Consider the following 20,766-nt stretch of genomic DNA (forward strand, 5'->3'; position numbering starts at 1 on the left):
CATCTACCGTCAGTTTAGAGTGTCCAATTGACTTAATCCCCATGTTGTATGTTTTTGGACTGTGGGAGGAAACCGGAGAACCCCCCACACACACACACACACACACACACTAGGAGAACATGCAAACTCCATGCAGAAAGGCCCTGAGAAAATAAGAATAACTCCCCCTAATATCGTGAATCATATCGCAATCCCAATTTCATTCAAAGAAGTCGCAATGAGATATTTATTCAAAATGGTTCAGGCCCTATAACTCAAATCCATCATTAAACGATGGCAGTCGCTGTCATCAGCTACATATTTATAGATGCTGTGTGTAGTCACCGTTGCTCTGTCTGGACAACGGTGAATCAAATTGAATTTTTCATGCTGTGATTGCCTATAGAGATTTGATTCATGACTCATAAACACAGGTCAATAAAGGCACATTGGTTTAGATTTCCACAGAACCATGAACAAACCTCACGTCTGGAGCCCACAGATAAAATGGCTGAATTTATGAAGCATGTATGATGGTTTTATGCTCCTGCTCTGCCATAAAATTTACAAAAAAAAATGTTTTCATCATGGCTCCAGCCTTGAGTTTGCTTCTCCTCTTGAGATTCCATCTTTTCTCCTTTGTCTCCTCCCCTCTGTCTGTATTATGTAAGCAGTATAGTCATAGACTGTATATTTAAAGAAAGTGGGCAGTCTGCAGATCCAGCAAGTGAAGCCAATTAGGACGTGCCTGAAAACTGTATTCTGTTGAAGTGACGTCAGGAGGCAACTATAGTTTGTAAGTTTACGTCTCACGTCATTCAGTATATCAACATTTCACATGGTCTAAATCGCTCATTTCAGGTCTTGTTCAACACAGCACGGTGTCATTATATTCCCATTTAGAGTCAAACCGAAGTGAAAGCAAGGTGTGCGTTAGGGCAGATCATAAAAGTGTGATTGATGGTGGATTTAATGCATGCAGACCTGCCACGCCACGCGATCAGTTACATCTATCCCTTGCTTCTCCCCCAGCTTCACCTTCTCTTCCAACTATGGTCTTTTCTGGTTTCAAACAAGCAAGATGATGTCGGCAACATCAACATCAATCTCAAGGGATTTTTTTTTTCCCTGCCTCTCTGGGATTCGAACTTCCTGGTTAAATGAAGTTCAAATAAGAAAATTTCTTCCCTCTCATGTAATTGTCAGCTTTTTAGTCTCCTCTTGAGGTTAAAATCTTGTTTGCTTTTCCTCATTGTTGTTGCGTTTGATCTTTGCTCAGGAGTCGCTGGCACCTGGTGTAGCTGCTGTCCACATTGTAACACTAATCATATCACCCAGTTAGACGCTGGAGCACTTACAGTTTCTGCAGAGTGCTCTTTTTTTCACTCCATGGTGATACTATGGTAACTGAATATAAATGATATTGATGTTTTTTGTTGCAAAGCATTTAACCTACTCCCCTCTCCCTGAACAGTGTTGTTTAAAAGAAAGCTTTAGTTCCACATAAGAATGAGCTCATTAGATTATATTTAGCTCCAAAATTCTTTTTCTGTCCTTTAAATAATGTCAAACTTGACACTCCACCCACTCCACCCTGCCTGCGCTCTCTTCTTCGCCTCTCTTGTGCATATTTTTGGATGGTTGACCCCTACTTTCTCTACCTCTACTCCCTGCATCCTCACTGTCGTTCAGGAATGATAGTTGTGAACAATTATACTGAATACATGTGATCAGATCTTATAGAACCAATAGAACACAATGGTTACTCAGATTTACTCAGCTCCATAGTGCTGCTCGTGGACAAAAACTCTATTCGCCTTTAATCAGATTATAATCAGTTAATCAGGTTTAATCCCAGCAGAGGATGCAATGTAGACAATAGGCATCGTGCCATGTTAACAGGATAATGAATTGAGTATTTACATAATGTGAATAATGTCTTATTTAGATTATCCATGTACAAATAGTTTGACCCTGTAACAGTAGGTATCACGAAAGCTCAAAAACATACCTTATAAAACGGGTGTCTGGTGAAATTCAGCATGAAGCGTTCGTGGGCATCACAAGGACAAACTTCATAGAAATGAAAGTGTTACTCGTGCTGCTTTGAGGAGTATTTGCTGCATTTTGTGCACATAAAGCCAGTTGCTGCAGGAGACGACTGTGGGCAGAGAAGACACAGTCACAGTGAGAGATGGAGACAGAGAGGTCGAAGGAACAAATGAAATGAGGAATGGAAATGGAGAGTCTCAGCTTGGCCCACGTACACCTGCTCTTATAACTTCACACCATCTAATTAACTTGACAAGTCAGAATTCCCATGTATTTACTTAAAACATGTTGATAATTTATTTTGTCAACCTCCGCCTGACCTGGTTTTACTCCCATTTTGTTCTGCTCTGTGCAAGAAAAGACACTCTTTCATCTTTAGATCCAGACAGGCTTTGAAACAGGCAGAATATGTTGGCTGTACTTCACCTGCCCGCATCATACTCCATGTTCTGTGTGTTGTAGATCTGATGGGTTTTCAGGTGATCCCTATCCTCCCTGGGGAATCATCTTCCCTATATGAGTGGTGGTGCAGCTGAGACGAGACCTCTGTGTTGCACGGTACTACCTACTGTGTTTGGGTATAATTTGAAATAAGTTGTGTTTAGGTTAAGATCAGAGTGAGACATTAACTGGTTATGGTTAAGGTGAGTGTTAATGCTTTGTATGGGCTGTCCAATATAGATGTGATCTGAATAGATGTGCGAACGTCTGTGTGTGACTGTGTTTGTGCTTAACCTTGATCTGGGCTACCTGTAACAGTATCCCAACATGGCAAGTGTGGCGAGAGCACAGCCACGTGTCCCTTTATGGTTTCAGGGCCTGTAGCATGTTTTCTTCTTTGGCTCCTTTCTCATAGAAATACAGAGGCAACTGTAATTTACAGCATGTAGCTACATGTGTGATCAAAGGAAATGCGTTATAGCAAAGATGAAGGAGGACGATGAATTGGCATACAATTTTGATTCGATCTTAGAGTATTTATGCATGGGACAGTCTTGTTAAATAAATGCATGAACTGAATCATAGTAAATACATTTTATTTTAATAATCAATTAAAAAAAAAAAAACATGATTTATGAGTGTACTCTTCCATACTCGTCACAAAAGACAGTGGACTTATTTTGGATGTAGCATTTAAAATGTTCTTTTTTAGACACTGTATTAATATGGTCATGATAAACAAGCATGATGGTATTCAAATGCAGTAAATGCTTTTATTCAAACTGCCATGACTAGTGATATCTTTCTCTGTCTTAATGATGTTCCTCATTATTGTGTGAATGCACTGCAAACTCTGCAGCATTTTACAGCTTTTTCAGCTAAATGATCTCAAATGAGCAAAGGCTATTTGACGCAGCGGAGGTTGTATGTGGTGAGAACGTGTTGTCAGAATGAGACAAATAACAGGGCTGATCAGTCTGAGGTCACCTTTCAAATGAGGTTCACGTTTTCTTTTCTTTTTTTTACCCCTGAAATTAGTTTTCATGCCTACCTCTGCTTGCCAAATTTTTGTGCAACTGAATGTGCAGAGGTCTGTTACGAACAGGCAGACTCACTGAGGAAAATGCCAAGCAAAGCAACACCCCCCCCCGCTTGAGAGGGCAAGGACAGATCAAGACAGATGAGGGGGGCTGCAGATGAAAAGCAATCAAAGGGGAAACATCGGGGTGGACAGAATAAGCTGAAGAAAATGCAGCAGAATAAAAAGAAAGTGAGGAAAATGCATGTGTTTATCACAGGAGGTAGGCGCGTGAGAGAGAGAGAGAGAGAGAGAGAGAGATAACAGGGTGGAAGGATGGAAAGGGAGGATAGAGGGAGGGCTGCTCTCAGCATCATCTGAAAGGAGAGAGGGTGATCTCCGACAGCAGGTGTTGGAGGATAGAGAGACAGATTCAGACTCACAGATCGAGCGAGACGTAGTGGAGCAGCGATTTGTTCTGGAGAAGAGACTGGGCTGCAAGTGAGGCAGCACTGCTGACAGGTAAGCATGGATAGAGATGGTAGAGAACACTTTTGAATGATTACATTAATTTAAAAAAAAAGGAAAGAATGATGATTCAAGCAGCTACAGAAGAGTCTGCCTCTCGGTTATATCTGTGTCCAGCTCTGGCTGATCTGTCCTCTATAAACTTTCCTTTAGTATGTCTCTGTCTTCCTCTTTTGTCCAGGCTGACTGGCATCTTCAGTAAATGGCTTTGCTTTCATTGTGCATTAGCTGCTCGTTGATTAGATTAGTTGCTCTCTGTACTAAGTGGACCTGCAAAGCTCATGGGTTTATGTGTATTTGGATCTGTGTGTGTGTGTGTGTGCACATTGCACTTAAAGACAAAATATGATCAAGATATTATTTTTGTTCAGTTTTTACAAATCTTACAGCAACTAAAACCCAAGGATTAACACTTTGGTGCCAGTCAAAGGAAAACCGTGGAGCTGCTCCAGCAGTGATGAATTGGAAATTTAGACTCAGGTTTCATAGACTGCTTTGTGCTTTCACATCCAGGTGAAAGTTTCCATTTCAGTCCTATTGGAGGAGCCTTTGGTGACAATGATGAAGAGCTTGTATCAGCAATGCATTTCCAGTTTTTACACTACGCAGAATATTTGTCAGCAAAACTGGGATATTAAGTTGTTCTTGGCTGAGTCTCAGTTACAAAAGGTCAAGCATTTCTCATTTTTCAGTCAACTCAATATTTTGAGCAGCAGTTGGAGCGCCCAGGCTGCAGTCGACCCGACAAATCTCTTCAGCGTCTTCAGATTAACTCAAAAGTATTGACCGGTGGTTTACATGGCAATAGGTATGCTGCACCAGTCTTGCTGTTTGTGTGAAAAAGCCGTGTTCCCAATGTGCAAACCATTCAGTGCGTTCTGTGTAGTGTGCAGATTTCGTATGAACCTGAAATTACAGAGAAAGCTGACAAATGGATGGCAGTAGTAGGGTTCACTTGCTTATTATTCTGCTCTATTTCCCAGTGGAGATGTTTAAAGTTTGCTTTGTTTTGCAGCCTCCAGGCATTGTAGTTACAAAGTAACTGACAGCACTGTTGATCTCTTTATCAATATAAGATGCCCCAAGGTCCATCAGATGGAGACTTGTGTGGTAAAGCCCATTTGTTAAACTTCAGTGGTTTATAGCAGCATTCGATCTGATAATATCTGACTCTTTCACCGCACCTGTGGCAATCTTTTTGTTTGTCAAAGACACTGATTCATCTGTTGAGCTGGTGCAAATGCACAAGGTCGTGAGTATTTACATGGAGAAACGGCTGCACATGTGCTGATGAGTCTCTGTGGCAAACATTTTAAGTCAGTCGATGTGAGAATGATCTTAAATCTCTTATAATATCAGAAAACATTTTCCGTTTCAGGTCTTCTTCAAATCATTGCAATGTCCATTTTATAAATTATAGTCCCATTTACAGGCAAACAGACAAAGGAGTGGTGTGGATGAGGCCATGATGTCATCGACTGCTGATATGATCTTTTTTTTCATCCAAATATTTGTCTCTTCTGGTATTAAAAAAAACCCAGGGGCTTTAAAACAGCAGTTAACAAACCAATGTACTGTATACCCACCACTGATTGTTATTTCTAGTCAGTCATGATGAAGTATCATGCACCACAATATGAAACTAAAACCAAAGTTTTTTTCTTTTCAAGCCTTTTCAGTAAACCAAACGTGTCACTCATCAAGTTCAACTCTTTAGTCCAAAGTTCCAATAACTGCAGTAGTGCACCACAGAGCCATCCTACTCAAATGTATGAATTAAAATGACGTGTGCAGATCATGCAGTGTTTTGCAGCTCGTTTGTTTGCAGCTGCTGGACAGACTGATCCATGACTGGACTACATAAAGACCTGGAGGCAGCTCCTGGCAACACACGGGATCAAATTGTGTATTTAGTTTCCAAATGATTTAGGTTAAATTGTAAAGTCTTCCTGATGCCAGAAATGAACATATGTTCAACATCCTATTCACCATCAAGCCCTTTTGTTCATAGTAATTGTCGAGCTTCACTACATGCATGGTAATGTTTGGAGCTTGTTTACTCTGGTGAGCCATGTGAGTCACTGCTGGTGATAAGCAGCATATTTGACATGATAACCTATAAATAATGTGTGCATGCTAATTATTTACAACTTAGTCCGACAATGTTAATAATAAAAAAAAAAGAAATAATAATTTCTATAGTTTTGTTTTTAATTTAAACTCCTTTTACATCTGTCTTTATACACTTGTATATCTATAGATTATTCAGTAAGACTCTCTGAGCTCCGCTTTACTCCAGCGCTGCACTTAGGTTAGGAATGCAGTTTGTTTGCAGGTGTATTCAGTGGTAAGTTTATTAAAACCTTCACGAGTTAGTCATTGATCGCTCCACTTGTTCAACAAGCACACACAAGAACACGAAAAGTGATACTCCAGCTAGCCGACGTGTTTTGCATAGCTCGAAACAAAAGTTGCACTTCATGTGGCATAGCCATTCTTCTTAAATGGATGTCAATCTTCAGATTGTGCAGACTCACTGTTCACCGCTGGCAGAGCGGCAGCCTCTCCTCTCTCTGACTGTCAGACAGCTGACGTCCCTCTCATTATTGTCAGAAATACAAGCCGAGGTATTTTTCTGACATTTTTGATTTTTTTCTCGTGAGATACTACTACAAAGATGGACAAAAATCTTATTGTGGGAGACATTGTACTTTAGCTTTGATAGATGGAGTGAATTGGAGAACAGGTGATGTTGCTAGGTGACACACAGAGTTATAAAACTGCATCTGCAGACAGAAATCAGCCACATGGACCGGAAAAGAAGGAACTTTATGCACAGTATGTGTGACACAGAGCAGTGACGGCATCAGGAACATTGTCATATACCTCTGTTGTTTCCTCTGTTTCTCTGTTGGCTCTGCAAATAATCAGATGTGGCTCGAGAAGGAACCTTTAACTTGGGATCATTCAGTGGCAGCTTGGCAATAGGCAGCTTAACTGTCACCGTTTGAATTTGGCAAGATAAGTGTTTCCTCCCATGTGTCCTGTCAACCGTCTAAAGTGACTCAGTGACCCTGCACCTGGCTGCTGCTGCTGCTGCTGCTGCTGCACACAGGCCTGACTTGTGTCTCCAGGTCTACATATCATTAGGAAAACGGTGAGTTTGACCAACAAAGTTAATGTAACGTTATCGACTGTTTGGATCACTGATCAAGTTATCAGTTAGATCACAGGTGTCCTCAGCTGTATCTTGTCAAATGTGCATATTTTCTGATTTTACAGTAAATTGATGATGTAGGGTTTTATGTCAGAGACTGAATTACTGCTTAGTGTAATATGCTATTGTCACTGCAGGCAGCTGGTTGTGTCAAACACACATATGCTGCAAATGAATAAATGCAGAATGGTGCATTGCTGCCAAATGAGGTCTCAGTGTGTTCTATAGTGCAATGACAATATTAATCTATGTATCTATAACTGATGACAACCAGTAGTGCAATACTTCCCATACATAACTTGTTAATAGTGCACCCTGCTCCTCCTGCAGCAGATGCATTTCTTAATATTGCATTTTGATTTGGGATTTCATTAATCCATTTTTTACACCTCGACCATGGCATATGTCCAGATGAGGACATTTGATAAAGTGTGCTCCCTCTGAAATCCTTCTCTGAGTCAAGCTTAACATCTACCTCCCTTCACCGGATATATTTCTGTTATCTGCCTTGGAGATTGCTGTGGTGAAAGCACAAACTCTCACACGTCTATCTTTTTCACACACATGTATACTCACACACACTCATGTACATGTATACATTTATGTTTCACCTTCATTGTCATTGTCCTTCCCCCTTTTTTTTCTCTTGCCCCAAATCATCACATTTAATCCCCAACCGCTTTAACCTGAGCCATAAAACCAAAATTGTAACCTATCAAATATTCCTTTGGAGTTGTAAGGACACAAACACACACACACACACACACACCAAAAAAACAAACTCATTTGTGATGAGAGCTGTCAAGCATGCCATCAGTGGAGAAATGGGCACACTGTCAGGCAGCCTTCATCTTTCCGTTTATTGCATCTCCTCAAATGAAGATTGATTTGCACATTTGTGTTGGGTCTTTCATTATGGATATGAGGCGTCTCACGTGGGCAGTTTCCATTGGCTCAAGCAACACGCCAGCGACTTGCACACAGCACACAGCATACGAATAAAAACCCTACGAATAAAAGGAGAACCCGTTACGATTGAGTTATTTTGCAAATGTAAAACAAAACAAACATTTATTTTGTATTATAATATCTGATGGGTGCTCACAGCAAGAAGGTTCACGGTTTGAATCATGGTCTGTCAAGAATCCGTGTGAGTTTTCTCCCACTATCCAAAGACGTGCAGATTGCATTTAGATTAACTGGAGACTGTCATTTATTTGGTGATGTAAGTGGAACTATTTTTTTATGTTTGTTGGCTCAGGGTTAAGCAAGCAACTTTTCCAGGGTCAACAGCGCCTTTTACCCATGACCCTCAAAGTGGTAGAAGGATGTATTTAGAGTGTTTGCTTAGTAGGGGCGGGTCGATATTTTCATATAGGTGATATGTCGTCGTCCTTCTTTGTGCAACACGATAATCGTTACACCAGGGCAAACATCAATATTTTAATTAATGAATTAGAAGTAAACAGTCGCACTGCTCAAATGGATGAGGGAAACTTGAACGGAAGCGACCTGGCCGAAGACGAGGGAGTTAACAGCAGGATATGGTGGAGAAAGCTATCTTAAGAGATGCACCATCCATATTCAATACATAGACTTTATGCCCTTTGTTCTTGAGTTAGACAGATATCATGATGTATTGCTACATGATTGTCTTGCGATATATTGATTATCAAAGAATCGTTGTCGGTCCATCATGGACCATGTATGGTATGGTGAGGTACTCTGTGATTCCCACCCCTAAAGATCTCAGTTTCAGAGGTCTGATAGTAAATCTAGGAGAGTTCTTCATCCAATCAGGAACCAGAACTCCACACAGAAGTTATCCATTCTGCTCACAAGGTTCATTTGTCGGTAAATAAATGGCCCTCGTAGGGAGGAGGGAGGGGAATGATGATGATGCGTCAATGTACAGAAAGTTAGCCAAAAGACAACATGGGGCACATGTTGTCTTTTGGCTAACTTTCTGTACATTGATGCATGGGACAGTTGAAATAAAATAAGTTAAAATAAGGAATCACCAGATTCCTATGTTTGTGAAATACAACTGCTTCTTTTGGTCGTTTTTCCCCGATTTAACAGACACCACAGAAGTAGATTTCATAACCTCAACAGCAGTTCCACAGTCTATTTCATAGATGTGCATTTCTGTTTACTCAGACCTACAGATTCTGCCCAGTTGTAATAGGTTTATGAGATAAGAGCTGCAATATCCAACAATGGACTGTGTTCCTGAAGAAACACTCACACTGTAAATCATCTCATTTTAACTTCTAGACCTTTTAAACCTCTGCGCTGTGTGCCAAGACAGCAGAATGAGGGTGTGTGCGAGTCTCCACTACAGCAAAGTAATCAGATATTGTTTTGTGATCCTTCTTCTTCTTCTTCTTCAGCGCAGTGTTTAGATTCACCCTCTGCTCCAGGTTTGTGAACAGGATGCATGCACAGACGGGCTGCCAGTTCTAGCAAGTGACTGTTGTGTGAGACAAAGTGTGAAGTAATATGCTGTGGCCAGATTCGTGGTGAGACTGGTTATTCGCTCAACTCACATGAAGAAGGGAAGAGGCTGAGAGGAGCAGAGAAGGAGAGAGGAGGGCAGCAGGTTAAGAGATGAAAGAAAGGAAATGTCTTTCTTCTTTTGCTTTATATCTGTTTTCCCTTTGTTCTCACTCCCGTTTCTACATATGCCCTTTAAGCCTGTGCAGTTCTCCTGATCCGCTGTTTCACAGTCCCTCCTTTAATCACACACAGTGCGTTGCATCTTCAAAATTTTTTGGGAGGGGGGGGTCCACGGACGAGGAAAAGGAAATGTTTGTCGTCAGATGCACTCACACTCAGCTGTGCAAAAAGGTTTTGCAGACACACGTTAGACAAACTGATTGACGAATAGTGAAGGAAACACAGAGATGTAAGTATATTCGTGTGGAAAAGGGGTGTATTCACTTAAATGACCATCAAGGGGGGGGGGTTAAATAAGTCAGTTTGTATGCAGTCTTGGAGCCCATCAGCCACATCATCCTGCCCTATATTAGACTATGGGACGTATATTCATGCTAACTCTTTGTATTCCGTCTACTGTCTGAACATGAACGTGAGGTTGCACTTGATTGTGACTGATGCATAGAAGCCGTCTTTGGTCTCTAATGAGATTTGTTCTCTACTACAAGCTATTTACATGTATATGCATGTAAATAATATAGAGGCTAGTTTGCTTGTAAGTCTATGAGAAAATGAGCGCACTTTTCACTTGATTTACAGCATCAGTAAATATTTTCCTGAGTAGTTTATGGTTTCAATCTCTAGTCTCAAGTCTCCTTCAGTACTACATGATCATTCTGTAAATGATGGTGCCATTTAGAGTCAAATAGGCAATAAAACAGGGTATGGACTATTTTCCTGCCTCTTGTCATTGACGCTGTATTTTATGGTTATGCATTTTTATGTCATATATCCATTTAATCTTGTATTTATTATTTATTACTGTCCGTCACTCCGCTGCTGTAACACACATAATTTCTCTCTTTGGGAATTAATAAAGTTATGTTCTATAATTTATATGCTATATACTTTAGGTTGTTGCATGATATGATTGATAGTGGATGCAGTCCTTGCATTTGCAGGAAGATCCACCCTCTTATCAGGATTTACCTGAGGAAAACAATTACAAATAAGACACAATATTAGTACTCAGAAGGGAAATTTTATTCGTGACTGAAGATGTTTTTTTTCTCAAGATAGTGATGAAACAATCACACCTTTCAAATTGTAAATGTCAGTTGTGTTACAGTTGTGTTGCTAAAATGAGAAACTTAGCTCAAGGCTTGCCATAACCTCTCTCTCTGTGTTACTCACTCTCTCTCTCTCTCTCCCCTTTTCTCTCTCCACCCCTCTATCTTCTGACTCACAGGAACCAAGATGGAAGGAACCGTCGTATCTCTGATGTAGTCGAGCCCTCAGCAGCGCACTCCTACTTTCCATTTTCTTTTCCCTCACTGTTCAAGGTAAGGCGATACCTTGCTTCTCCTCTCTTCTCTAATGGTTTTCTGGAAAGTGATACAACAAAACGGTTCTTTTTATATGTAAATAATTGTTTCTTTGTGCAAAAGAAGACATTTGCCGCATGTCATAGTGATAGGAATTATGAAAAAAAGACTTTTAATATTCATATGGGCACCTGGCGACGGTGAACCTTTATCCTTCACATTTATTCATGTTCCAGGGCACTGAGGTTGAGTATAATGGCTCACTGGTACGCTTCAGCGGAACCAAGCATTAATTGCAGTCACTCTTTGGGATATTTGTATACATATTTCAGTTGTTGCTGGATAAGTCCTGTAATCTTCAATACTTTGATAAGGGGTGGAGGGGCTCAGACCCCTACCTTGTGTACCAAAGACATCATGGTCACAAGTTCGATTCCACCCCTGGCTAATTGTACTTGATTCCATTGTAAGTCGCTTTGGATAAAAGCGTCTGCTAAATGACATGTAATGTAATGTAAAAGGCTGAAGAAATCGGTTACTAAATTAATTGTCAACTATTTTAGTCTTTGATTAATTGTGTGTTTAAAGAAGTTTACTCTTTTTTTGGCCTCTTAAATGTAAATATTTTCAGGTTTCTTTGCTCAGTATAACAAAGAAATAATTAAAAATGAATCATTTTGGGGACAAAACAAGACATTTGAGAACGTCATAGTTTGGGAAACAATGATCAACATTTTCCACATCTTCTGGCATATTATGGACCAAGACATTAATAGAGAAAATAATCGTTAGCTGCAGCCCTTCTGGTGGCGACTCAACACCTTTAATCATCCAACACGTCAATCAGAGGGCACAGTCTCTTAATACAGTACATGTACAGTAATTGTACAGTCAAAGCCTGATACATGATACCACCTCAGATGACAACTATAAAAAGTCTGTGTAGAGATTCATGCTCTGAGTGAAGGTGGTGCTCTCGGAGTCAGTCACAAGTTTTGTGCAGCTCGTTTTATGCTTTATTAAAAATGTACATTTTCAGTGGGAAAAAAAATGCCTTGTAACAGAATGACTTGGGAAATGTGTTCATTGCATTTGTGAGTTTTTATTCCTCACTGGTTTCCTTCCTCTTTTTTTTTGCTCATTAACGCCATGATGCGGTTCCACCCAGGTGAAAGCCGCCTCTGATGCTGCCACCCTGGCTGACATTGTTGTCGGGGCTGTTTTGATGCCTGACAGAAGAGACTGCGCCCTCTGTCTCAGGCTCCTGTGACAAACATAGATCGGCAGCGGCAGAAGAGGAGGCACACACTGTTAAAACATTTAATGTTATTTATGTCTGCGTCAGAGTTAAATAGACTCACGTGTGTTTGATTTTATAATATTATGAGTCATAGAAGGCAGGACTTATGTTGCAACTGCAACAGTGATGACAGGAAGTTGTGTCTTGTACAGTATCGTTGTTAAGGACAAATATCTCAAACAGCAACACTTTATACTTTTAAGGCTGGTTGAAGTATGTTAAAGTACTTCAGTCCAGTGTTTCTTCGCAGAATAGAGCTGATGCAAAGACTAAAAACAAATTCATTTTTAATCAGAGAGAGGCCAAGAGTACTTACACTGAGATGCATTATACTGAATTATTAAAGGTTGCTGTCATTTTAATATAATAATAGAATTGTAATATTCTTGTTATTGGTCTAAATGTGCATAGACACAGCTGCAGTAATGCCATCCTTAAAGCAACATTTCCACTTTAAAACAACATTGTAAGGAGAATGATGCCTCTGTCATTCCCACTCTAAACCTCCGTCCTTGCACTATTTAAATTTGGTAAGCAGGTACGATCACTGCGACAAGTGATGATAGTCAGTGACTTAAACTGCCAGAATCAGACCCGGACTGAGGTTCATCAAAAAATGCTGAAGTGTTTCCTCATGGAAGACATAAACCTTGTTTCAGGGGGTTTTCATGAGGAGGGTCTAAAGACTCAAGAAAACAATGCCAATGTGCTGAGTTGGAAAGAAGAAGTCTTTCTTAATCTGCGGTTGATGGTTAAGGCTTGAGGCAGCCAATGAAATCGCATGAACTGTCAGCAGTCAAATTGCATTATGGGTCATTTAGATTCCAGGTATAGACAAGAAAGTAGACTACTTAGAAATTATACCTCTGTTTCCGCTGTATCGATTGTGCCCCATTAAAAAAAAAAAAAGATCCATTATGAGTCTGGGTGAATTGAACAACGAGAAGAACCAAAGTGGCTCATGTTCTGCTTGTAAGATTTAGCAGGGCTGCTAATGTTTAATGCTCTTGGAGGTCTGTGATCGTCCTTGGAAATCGTCAAGTATAGTTGCATCCATAACTTCTCAGAATTATCATTTTTAAACGGAAAAGTAACTAAAGCCACGCACGAGTGAAATAAAGAAAAAAAAAAAGCTGTTCTTTCACATCATATGAGATGAGAGCATATAGCTGTCTGTCATAGCAGGGTTTCAAACCAGGAACCCTGGTTTCAAAGCACTATTCCTTACCAGCTGAGCTAACAAGGGTGACATGTGACCCTGGCCATAAATAATACATTATTATTAAGGGCCTTGATTGGCCGGCGGGCCTGATTATGGTCTGATTTTTTTTTTACTTTACAGCTTATCTGTTTTGAGAACCATCCGCATTTGAATGTACATATGCATCAGACAAAGAAATAGCCAACAGATGACCATCAAGGGCAAGAGGGATACACAGATGCTATCGGGTCTGATGCTGCCCCCATGTACTCACATTTGTATTCGTGAAACTAGTCCCGATACTGTTGCACCTGAACCACTTCACGAGTGAGCTGAGCAGGTGTGCGCCAATAAGCGGATGTGTCGCAGCGTCAGCAGTTTGGAAATACTGTAAGCAGTGATGACACCTGTCAAGAGGAGGTGCAAAAAGTAGCTCCTTCAACACAAGTCATTTGATAAAACATCTAAAGAACCACGAACTGTGAAAGAACACATTCTCTGTCATAGGCTGAGTTACAGTTTGTCTTTTTTCTAAATTGACACTCACTGTGTTTTGCCAGTGTAACGACAGCAAAGAATAAAGACACAAGGCCCAGCGTTCCCGGAACCCCCTCAGCAATTCCATAGACCTTAACCTCCGTGCCAATCGACCAGCTCTTCTGACACACTGATGTTGTGGAGTGTGTCCATCTGTGTGAAACCCCATGTGTGTCTCCCAGGCACCGGTGGCCACAGCAAGGTCAGGCTAGTTTCTGCAGCCAGACCTGATAAATAGTCCCCGATGGATTTGCTCTGGCTGAAATCACAAGCTTCTGTGAACGAATGATTGACTCAGCTCAGTTTTTCATTTTTTCATTTATATTGCCTTTAAGGATGCAGGTACATGTAGATAGGGGAATAAATAGACAATGTGATAGTACTTAGGATTTAAATCATTGGTAATATGCATGTGGAAATTTAAATGGCCTCTGTATATGAGGAGTTAATGAAGTACAGGTTTTCTACGTTTTCAGACTAAAGAGAAATGTGTGTTTTGATTCACTCAGCTAAGTCAGTGAGTGAGATGATTTAATTGACTGGTCACTTACTTTACTTCTCATGTACTCACACTATCTGTTTCATAGACACACAAACAAACGCACACGTTCACAATGCAATTGCTGGCAATGAACCCTCAGGCATTCAAACAATAATAGCACATTCACTCCAGTGGCTGCACATTTCGTCTCTGAGCGCAGGAGACGAAACGTGAGGAACCTAAAAGTCTGATGCACACAAGGTCTGAAGGTCCAGTGGAAACAAGTCAAACTAATCATTCTTAACACTTGTGTAACACTAAACCTGGGCTTCTTCTCTACATCTTGTTCCTTTAGATGACAGATATACTGTAATTCAACAAAACCAAGCAGGACTGAACAGAGCTCTGCCTGAAATGACTTTCTAACAGAAACACGTGCTTGTACATAGTGAAAAGTAATTCATATCTAATTCCTCTTTGGTCATTATTTATATATGATTATTCAGGAAAGATGTGATTAGTGTTCTTCTTTCCTCTGTAAATATCACAAGTCACACTTTGGCATTAATCTGAAGCCACTTTAGACCAAAGTAAACAGACAGACAGTCATTTCATGGAACCGCAGTATAAGACATTTAAATGGCAGCCTCATTATGATGCAGTATCGCTCCTGCAAAAGTCTCCTGTCCATACACAATTCACATTTGGTGCATGTCGCATTCAAACCACGCAGCTCCTCTTACTCATTTGTACTTCCCATTGATTTCTCCCAACAGAAATCAATACGGACAGTTAGCTCACCGTGTTTATTTAAAATAAAAGACACTTAACATGTATGGATGATGAAGAGAGCAGCACAGAAAAGACCGTGCTTTCACAGAGCGACAGCTCCCCTTTCATCCCACAGTGCTTTCCTCCTCTTTTCTTTTTTCTTTTCTTATTTCTTAGAGGTGCAGAGGTTGGAAGAGTCGTCCATTTGGCTGTGGCATCAGCTCTGCACACTTGTCTCACATATCTTGCCTGGTGGAAGTAATAGCACCTTTAGCACAGTTTTCTGATGGAGAAGGTGATTCAGTGAAAAGAAAGTGCCGGGTGCAGTTACAATGTCACATTTTTAACACTTTAACACCTAAGCCTCAAAATGTCCATCTGGACATTTTTGCTAATTTTAACCATAAAGGGGCCAGAAAATGTACAAAAACACTGTAATTGTACACAAACACCGGCTTTTGTGTGTAAAATTTGAAATTTCAATAGTATAAAACATGTTTAAAATAACATTTTTTTGAGTCTTTGTCTCAATGTCCAACAAAATGAAAACTATGTACAGGCATTTTTCCAATTCTCTCCTCTCTGGTGACAAAGACGCTGATTTGCCGGCTACTCGCGATGTAATCCTGTACATGGCAACGCTTCTTTATGAATCAGCAAAGTGGAGTAACAGGCTGTTAGAAAATCCAAACTTTGAAGGGTATAGTACAGGGCGTATAATGATAATATAATAAAAATAAATAAAAAAAAAAGGATGTTTTACAATGGCTATTTATATTATTGTCTTTAGTCTGACACTGTTCAGTGTCACAATCATGCAGAGAAGTGCTAATCAGTGACACAGTGACATGTCTGACACTGTGTTACCCATCCAAAGGAAATCTAATAATTGTTGTTGTGGTATAACAAACTTGTGTTTTAAAGGGTTAAAAAAAAAATATATATATATATATATATATATATATATAAACAAACGTGTTTATGTATATATATATATAAACTGTATATAGATATATATACACTACAGAGAACAGGCAATCCTTTCAGTTGCACAGAAATACTGCTCATAATCAGCATTTACAGTGGATAAGAGCACTGCAAGTATTAGTGTCGGCACTGACCTGTTCTTATGTTTATGTGTGCGTGGCTGAGGAGAGGTGACATGCTTGAGAAACATGAGATAAAAGAAAAGAGGAAGAGAACACTCTCTCTCTCTCTCTCTGTGATATAACAAAAAGGAGAATTGTGCCCTTTTTTCTGTGTGTGTGTGTGTGTGTGTGTGTGTGTGTGTGCATGTGAAAAGAAGAAGATTGTTGTGCAGAGCTGACACAGGGAGGGCTGAGACGTTGTTCCTCCCTGTCTCCTACTTCCTACACTACAGCTATGAGTGTCTATGAGAGGGTGGAGTTGGGTGGTAGATGGGTGGGGGGGGGGCATTAAAAGAGGAAGGAAAGGAAATAATATTCTCACAATTCAGCAAATGTATTCACCTCACTCATGGATTGTGATGGCGCGCTCTCTACTTCTCTGTTCTTGTTTACTGCCTGAGTGACAGTCAGCGTGAAGTACCGCTGTCAATCTGCTGTGGCATCAACACTTTCACTCTCGTCAGCTCATGCCTGTATTTGTTCTTGCGGAGTTATGACTGAGCTCAGGAAAGCTAAGAGTGTGTTATTGGACGGGCTGCTCAGCAGTCCCCCCACTAAACCTTTTCTCAAGAGACGATGCCTCAGTGATGTGAGTAATTTTCACTCTCTCCGTGTGTGGATGTCTTTTCGCTGCAGTTATTGTTTAAGTCTCAAGGTAGCTGCAGAGACAGACATGTACTGTATACACTGTGCCTGTTGTAATTCAGTAGATACTGATCATGGTTCACTGCATCTATATCTCATTTTTTCATTTCATGCCATTTTTATGAAGAGAGTTGAGATGTCCTGCAGTACTGAAGCAGCACTACCTCTACATTACAGTAGCTTTGATTCTGTCTCTGGAGATATTCAGCGTTGATGACTGTGGAGTCTGCGTGGTTCACTGATAATCTGGTCAGCATAAGACAATGTTTGGAGATGTTTGTTTTGCAGCGAGGAGACCAGTATCACCCTGAATATCATATGACACCGTTTATTTTCACTTTTGGCTTTATAGGTTATAGGGTGAGGTGTGTGTGTGTGTGTTTACATGCTTTTATGAGTATGGTTTGTTTTTGTGTGTGTGTGTGTGTGTGTTTACATGCTTTTATGAGTATGGTTTTGTGTGTGTGTGTGTAAGTTGTTTCATGAATGCACGTGTGTGTGTGTGTGTGTGTGTGTTTACATGCTTTTATGAATATGGTTTGTTTTTGTGTGTGTGTGTGTGTGTGTGTGTGTAAGTTGTTTCATGAATGCACGTGCCGTGTGTGTGTGTGTGTGTGTTTGTGTGAGTGCCGCTCAGTAAATGTAAGCTGTCATGTGGAAACATCAGCTTGGCACCTCAGTCCACTTATGTTACATGGTGCACAGAGGGCTCTCCTCACAACAAGCTGCGCTGTCAGTGCCGCTGTGAACCTGTCCTCCCTAATCTCAGGTTGGAGCTGCTGAAAATCCATAACATGGCCTCTGCAGATAGAGATGCATGCCTTGGGGAGTTTTTTAGCCTTAAAGCAGGTGACAGCCACAGCTAGGGGCATTGTGTATGCAGGCTGTCCATCTATCAGTACATGTACGCATATAGATTACATACATACTTTCAATCCCTTTTCTTAAATTCTACATCTACAGGGAATGAGGTGCACACTTTCATTTCCCTTCAATGACAACTTAATTAGATTTTAGTGGCCAAAGTTCAAGATCTTAAGAATTAATCAACTAATCATGTCAAATTCTTAATAGATGTTAAGAAGTGCAAAAATATGTTGTTTTTTCTTCTTTTTTTTTTGGATGTTATGTAACACCGTAGCTGTGTCCCAATTCTGCTTCTTTTGGAGGCTGCATTTAAATGCAAGGCATGGCAGATTTTTTTTTTTTATTTATAGAGCACTTTTCATAATCAAGGGCAGATGTAGGCAGGTGCTGTGCAGGATCATTTAAAAACAAGACATTTAAAAAGACAACACAGAAACATATAAAACGTAGCTGTATTGTTTGAATGAGGGAAACGAGACACAGCTTGTAACTCAGGACTATACTTCAAGCCCTCTGCTTTAACACGTGCTGTCCTTTGGATTTGTTGGACACAACAATGTATTGTGTTCAAGGTGTCGTCATAAATTCAGAACCAGGATTGACAGGGAAACTAATTCCCAGAGCTTGAAAGTATTTGTATTTCCTGCTCTCTACATGTTCCCTTTACCTGCCAGGCTAAACGTGTCTCATCCACACACTTCTTATGTGACTGTGTGTTTCAGATGCCCTGTGTTTTCCAGCTTATTTGCACACTGCACCACAGTCAGATGAGCTGTTGGCTGTAGCAACAGAGGAAACCACATTGGAGCTCTGAGGCTCGTTTTCCCCTAAGAGTTACTTGTTTACTGTGTGTTTGTCTTCTTGTGTGGTGGAACGATTCTCCCGGTGTTGAATCGATCCTGAGTGAGAGTGATGTTAAGTGTGTTGTGTTGATGCGTCAGAGAGTGCTATCAGAGTGAAAAATTAGAATTGGTGGTGTCAGAGATTTTTTTTTTTTTTGGCACAAGCTCTTATGATTTAAGACTGCACGGGCAGAGGAAGAGTGAAAGAAAAGCATATCTACAAACGATCACACCCATGTCCCATTTTGGATCTGTGTCAACTTTCCCCTCCAGACCTCGGACCTGTTTGCCATGATCGAGAGGATGCAGGTACAGTAAGTGGTTCCTGGATCTTCTGTTTATACTCACTGCCGACTTGTCTAACCTTCCTAATCCCAGTCTCACTCATTTTGGACTCAAAACTCTCATTAACTTCTGTTTGGAGACTGACACTTCTCTGCTATGCCGGATAACAACTCAGACTGTCGCTACAACACTGCAATGTGTGCCTGTGTATCCCGCTCTTCACCACTGATGTTATTTATTTATTTATTTATATGTTTATTTTTGTATGTGTAGCAGTGAAACCCTCAGGCTGTCTTTTCGAAACCTGATTCCTCTGAATGTGCCGAACAAAGACTTCGTGTTTTCTACTCACAATGGGGAGTTTTGTCTGCGTCATCAGATGTCTGAAATATTTATTTATTTTTTCAAACGTTAAGGAGGATTTGCAGGAAAGCGCTTTGTGACGAGATCCAGTTCTGAGAACTGCCACTTCTGAGTCAAATGCAAATTAATCAGATACTTTTATGTGAGAGCGTCTTCAGTAAGAAAATTAATTCCCTGTAGCGTTGAGTCCTCATAACAGAGTCCTCTTTGTTCTGTCTTGTATTTGATCTTTAATAAGTTTGCCACCAAAATATCTATTTTTTCATTGTTTGCGTGTACATTGTGGTCAAAGATATAATATCTGTTTGTTCTATTCAAGGTAAAAGACTTCGCAGTCGGAGTTAGTCAGTGTGTTGTCTTGTGTTTTTGTCATTTTAATGTGTGCATTTGTCTCTCGTGGTTCTGTGCGCTCTGCCACTGAAACTCTCCCAGTTAAGCGTAAACTTAGACACAGTTGGATGTCAGTTTAAGAGACTGAAAGGTTTCGTTTTCTGTCCATGAAAGCATGTTAATGGTTTTGACTCGGTCAACAGATTTAACATTGTGGATGCAGGAGGTGCTATTGTGCAGCAGAGGTTACAATGTGTCATTTAAATCAAAGCAGTGCTTTGGCTGCGGGGGCTGTCGACATGAAAATGATTCGAGGACTAACTTTGTTTTTATCATATCAGATATCAGCATCCAAATGGGAAAATCTCAAAACGCCATCCTTGCATTTTCGTGTAGAGAACCAATATATGATACTGTGGGGGAAAATGAAAGATATCCTAATCTCTCTTGCGCTTGCATTCGCTGTCGCTTGTCTTTATAATCGTCGCCTTCCTCCTCTTGTGTTTGGAGTCTTGTGTCTCTTTGCTTTATGACAATGTTTGTTTTCCGTTCCTGCACAGCACAGGAACATGTCTGAGTGAGTTGCAGAAAACAGCAGCACCGCAGCGGAGCTGTCTTCAGAGAATGACTTTGATGAAAGGCTTTCCAGTTTCCATCTGATTCAGCTTCCTTAAAATAATGTTTGTCAAATTTGATACGTTTCTCATCGTTGCCGCAGGGTATTCCACAGCAACGGCGACTGATCGAGAATTCTTTGTTGTGCTCATCTCTCTCTGCG

General features: G+C 40.4%; 1 protein-coding gene across 11 annotated transcripts in view; it reads left to right on the forward strand.

The window, feature by feature from the left end:
• Positions 1–20,766, forward strand: part of rap1gapb (RAP1 GTPase activating protein b) — a 77,606-nt gene that overhangs the window by 37,885 nt on the left and 18,955 nt on the right. For 7 of the 11 annotated variants that reach the window (XM_044023022.1, XR_006360228.1, XM_044023017.1 and 4 more), the window contains one exon: positions 11,143–11,236. Coding sequence is in view for 2 of the 11 variants with exons in the window: in XM_044023014.1 (XP_043878949.1) it covers positions 17,150–17,245; positions 19,284–19,319 (132 nt within the window). In the remaining 9 variants the exon portion in view is untranslated. Of the gene's footprint in view, positions 1–11,142; positions 11,237–16,991; positions 17,246–19,196; positions 19,325–20,766 lie in introns of those variants that run through there. The other 4 variants (XM_044023014.1, XM_044023019.1, XM_044023023.1 and 1 more) reach the window with 2 other exon arrangements.

This window comes from Solea senegalensis, linkage group LG4 (genome assembly GCF_019176455.1).
Source record: "Solea senegalensis isolate Sse05_10M linkage group LG4, IFAPA_SoseM_1, whole genome shotgun sequence".
Classification (NCBI taxonomy): domain Eukaryota; kingdom Metazoa; phylum Chordata; class Actinopteri; order Pleuronectiformes; family Soleidae; genus Solea; species Solea senegalensis.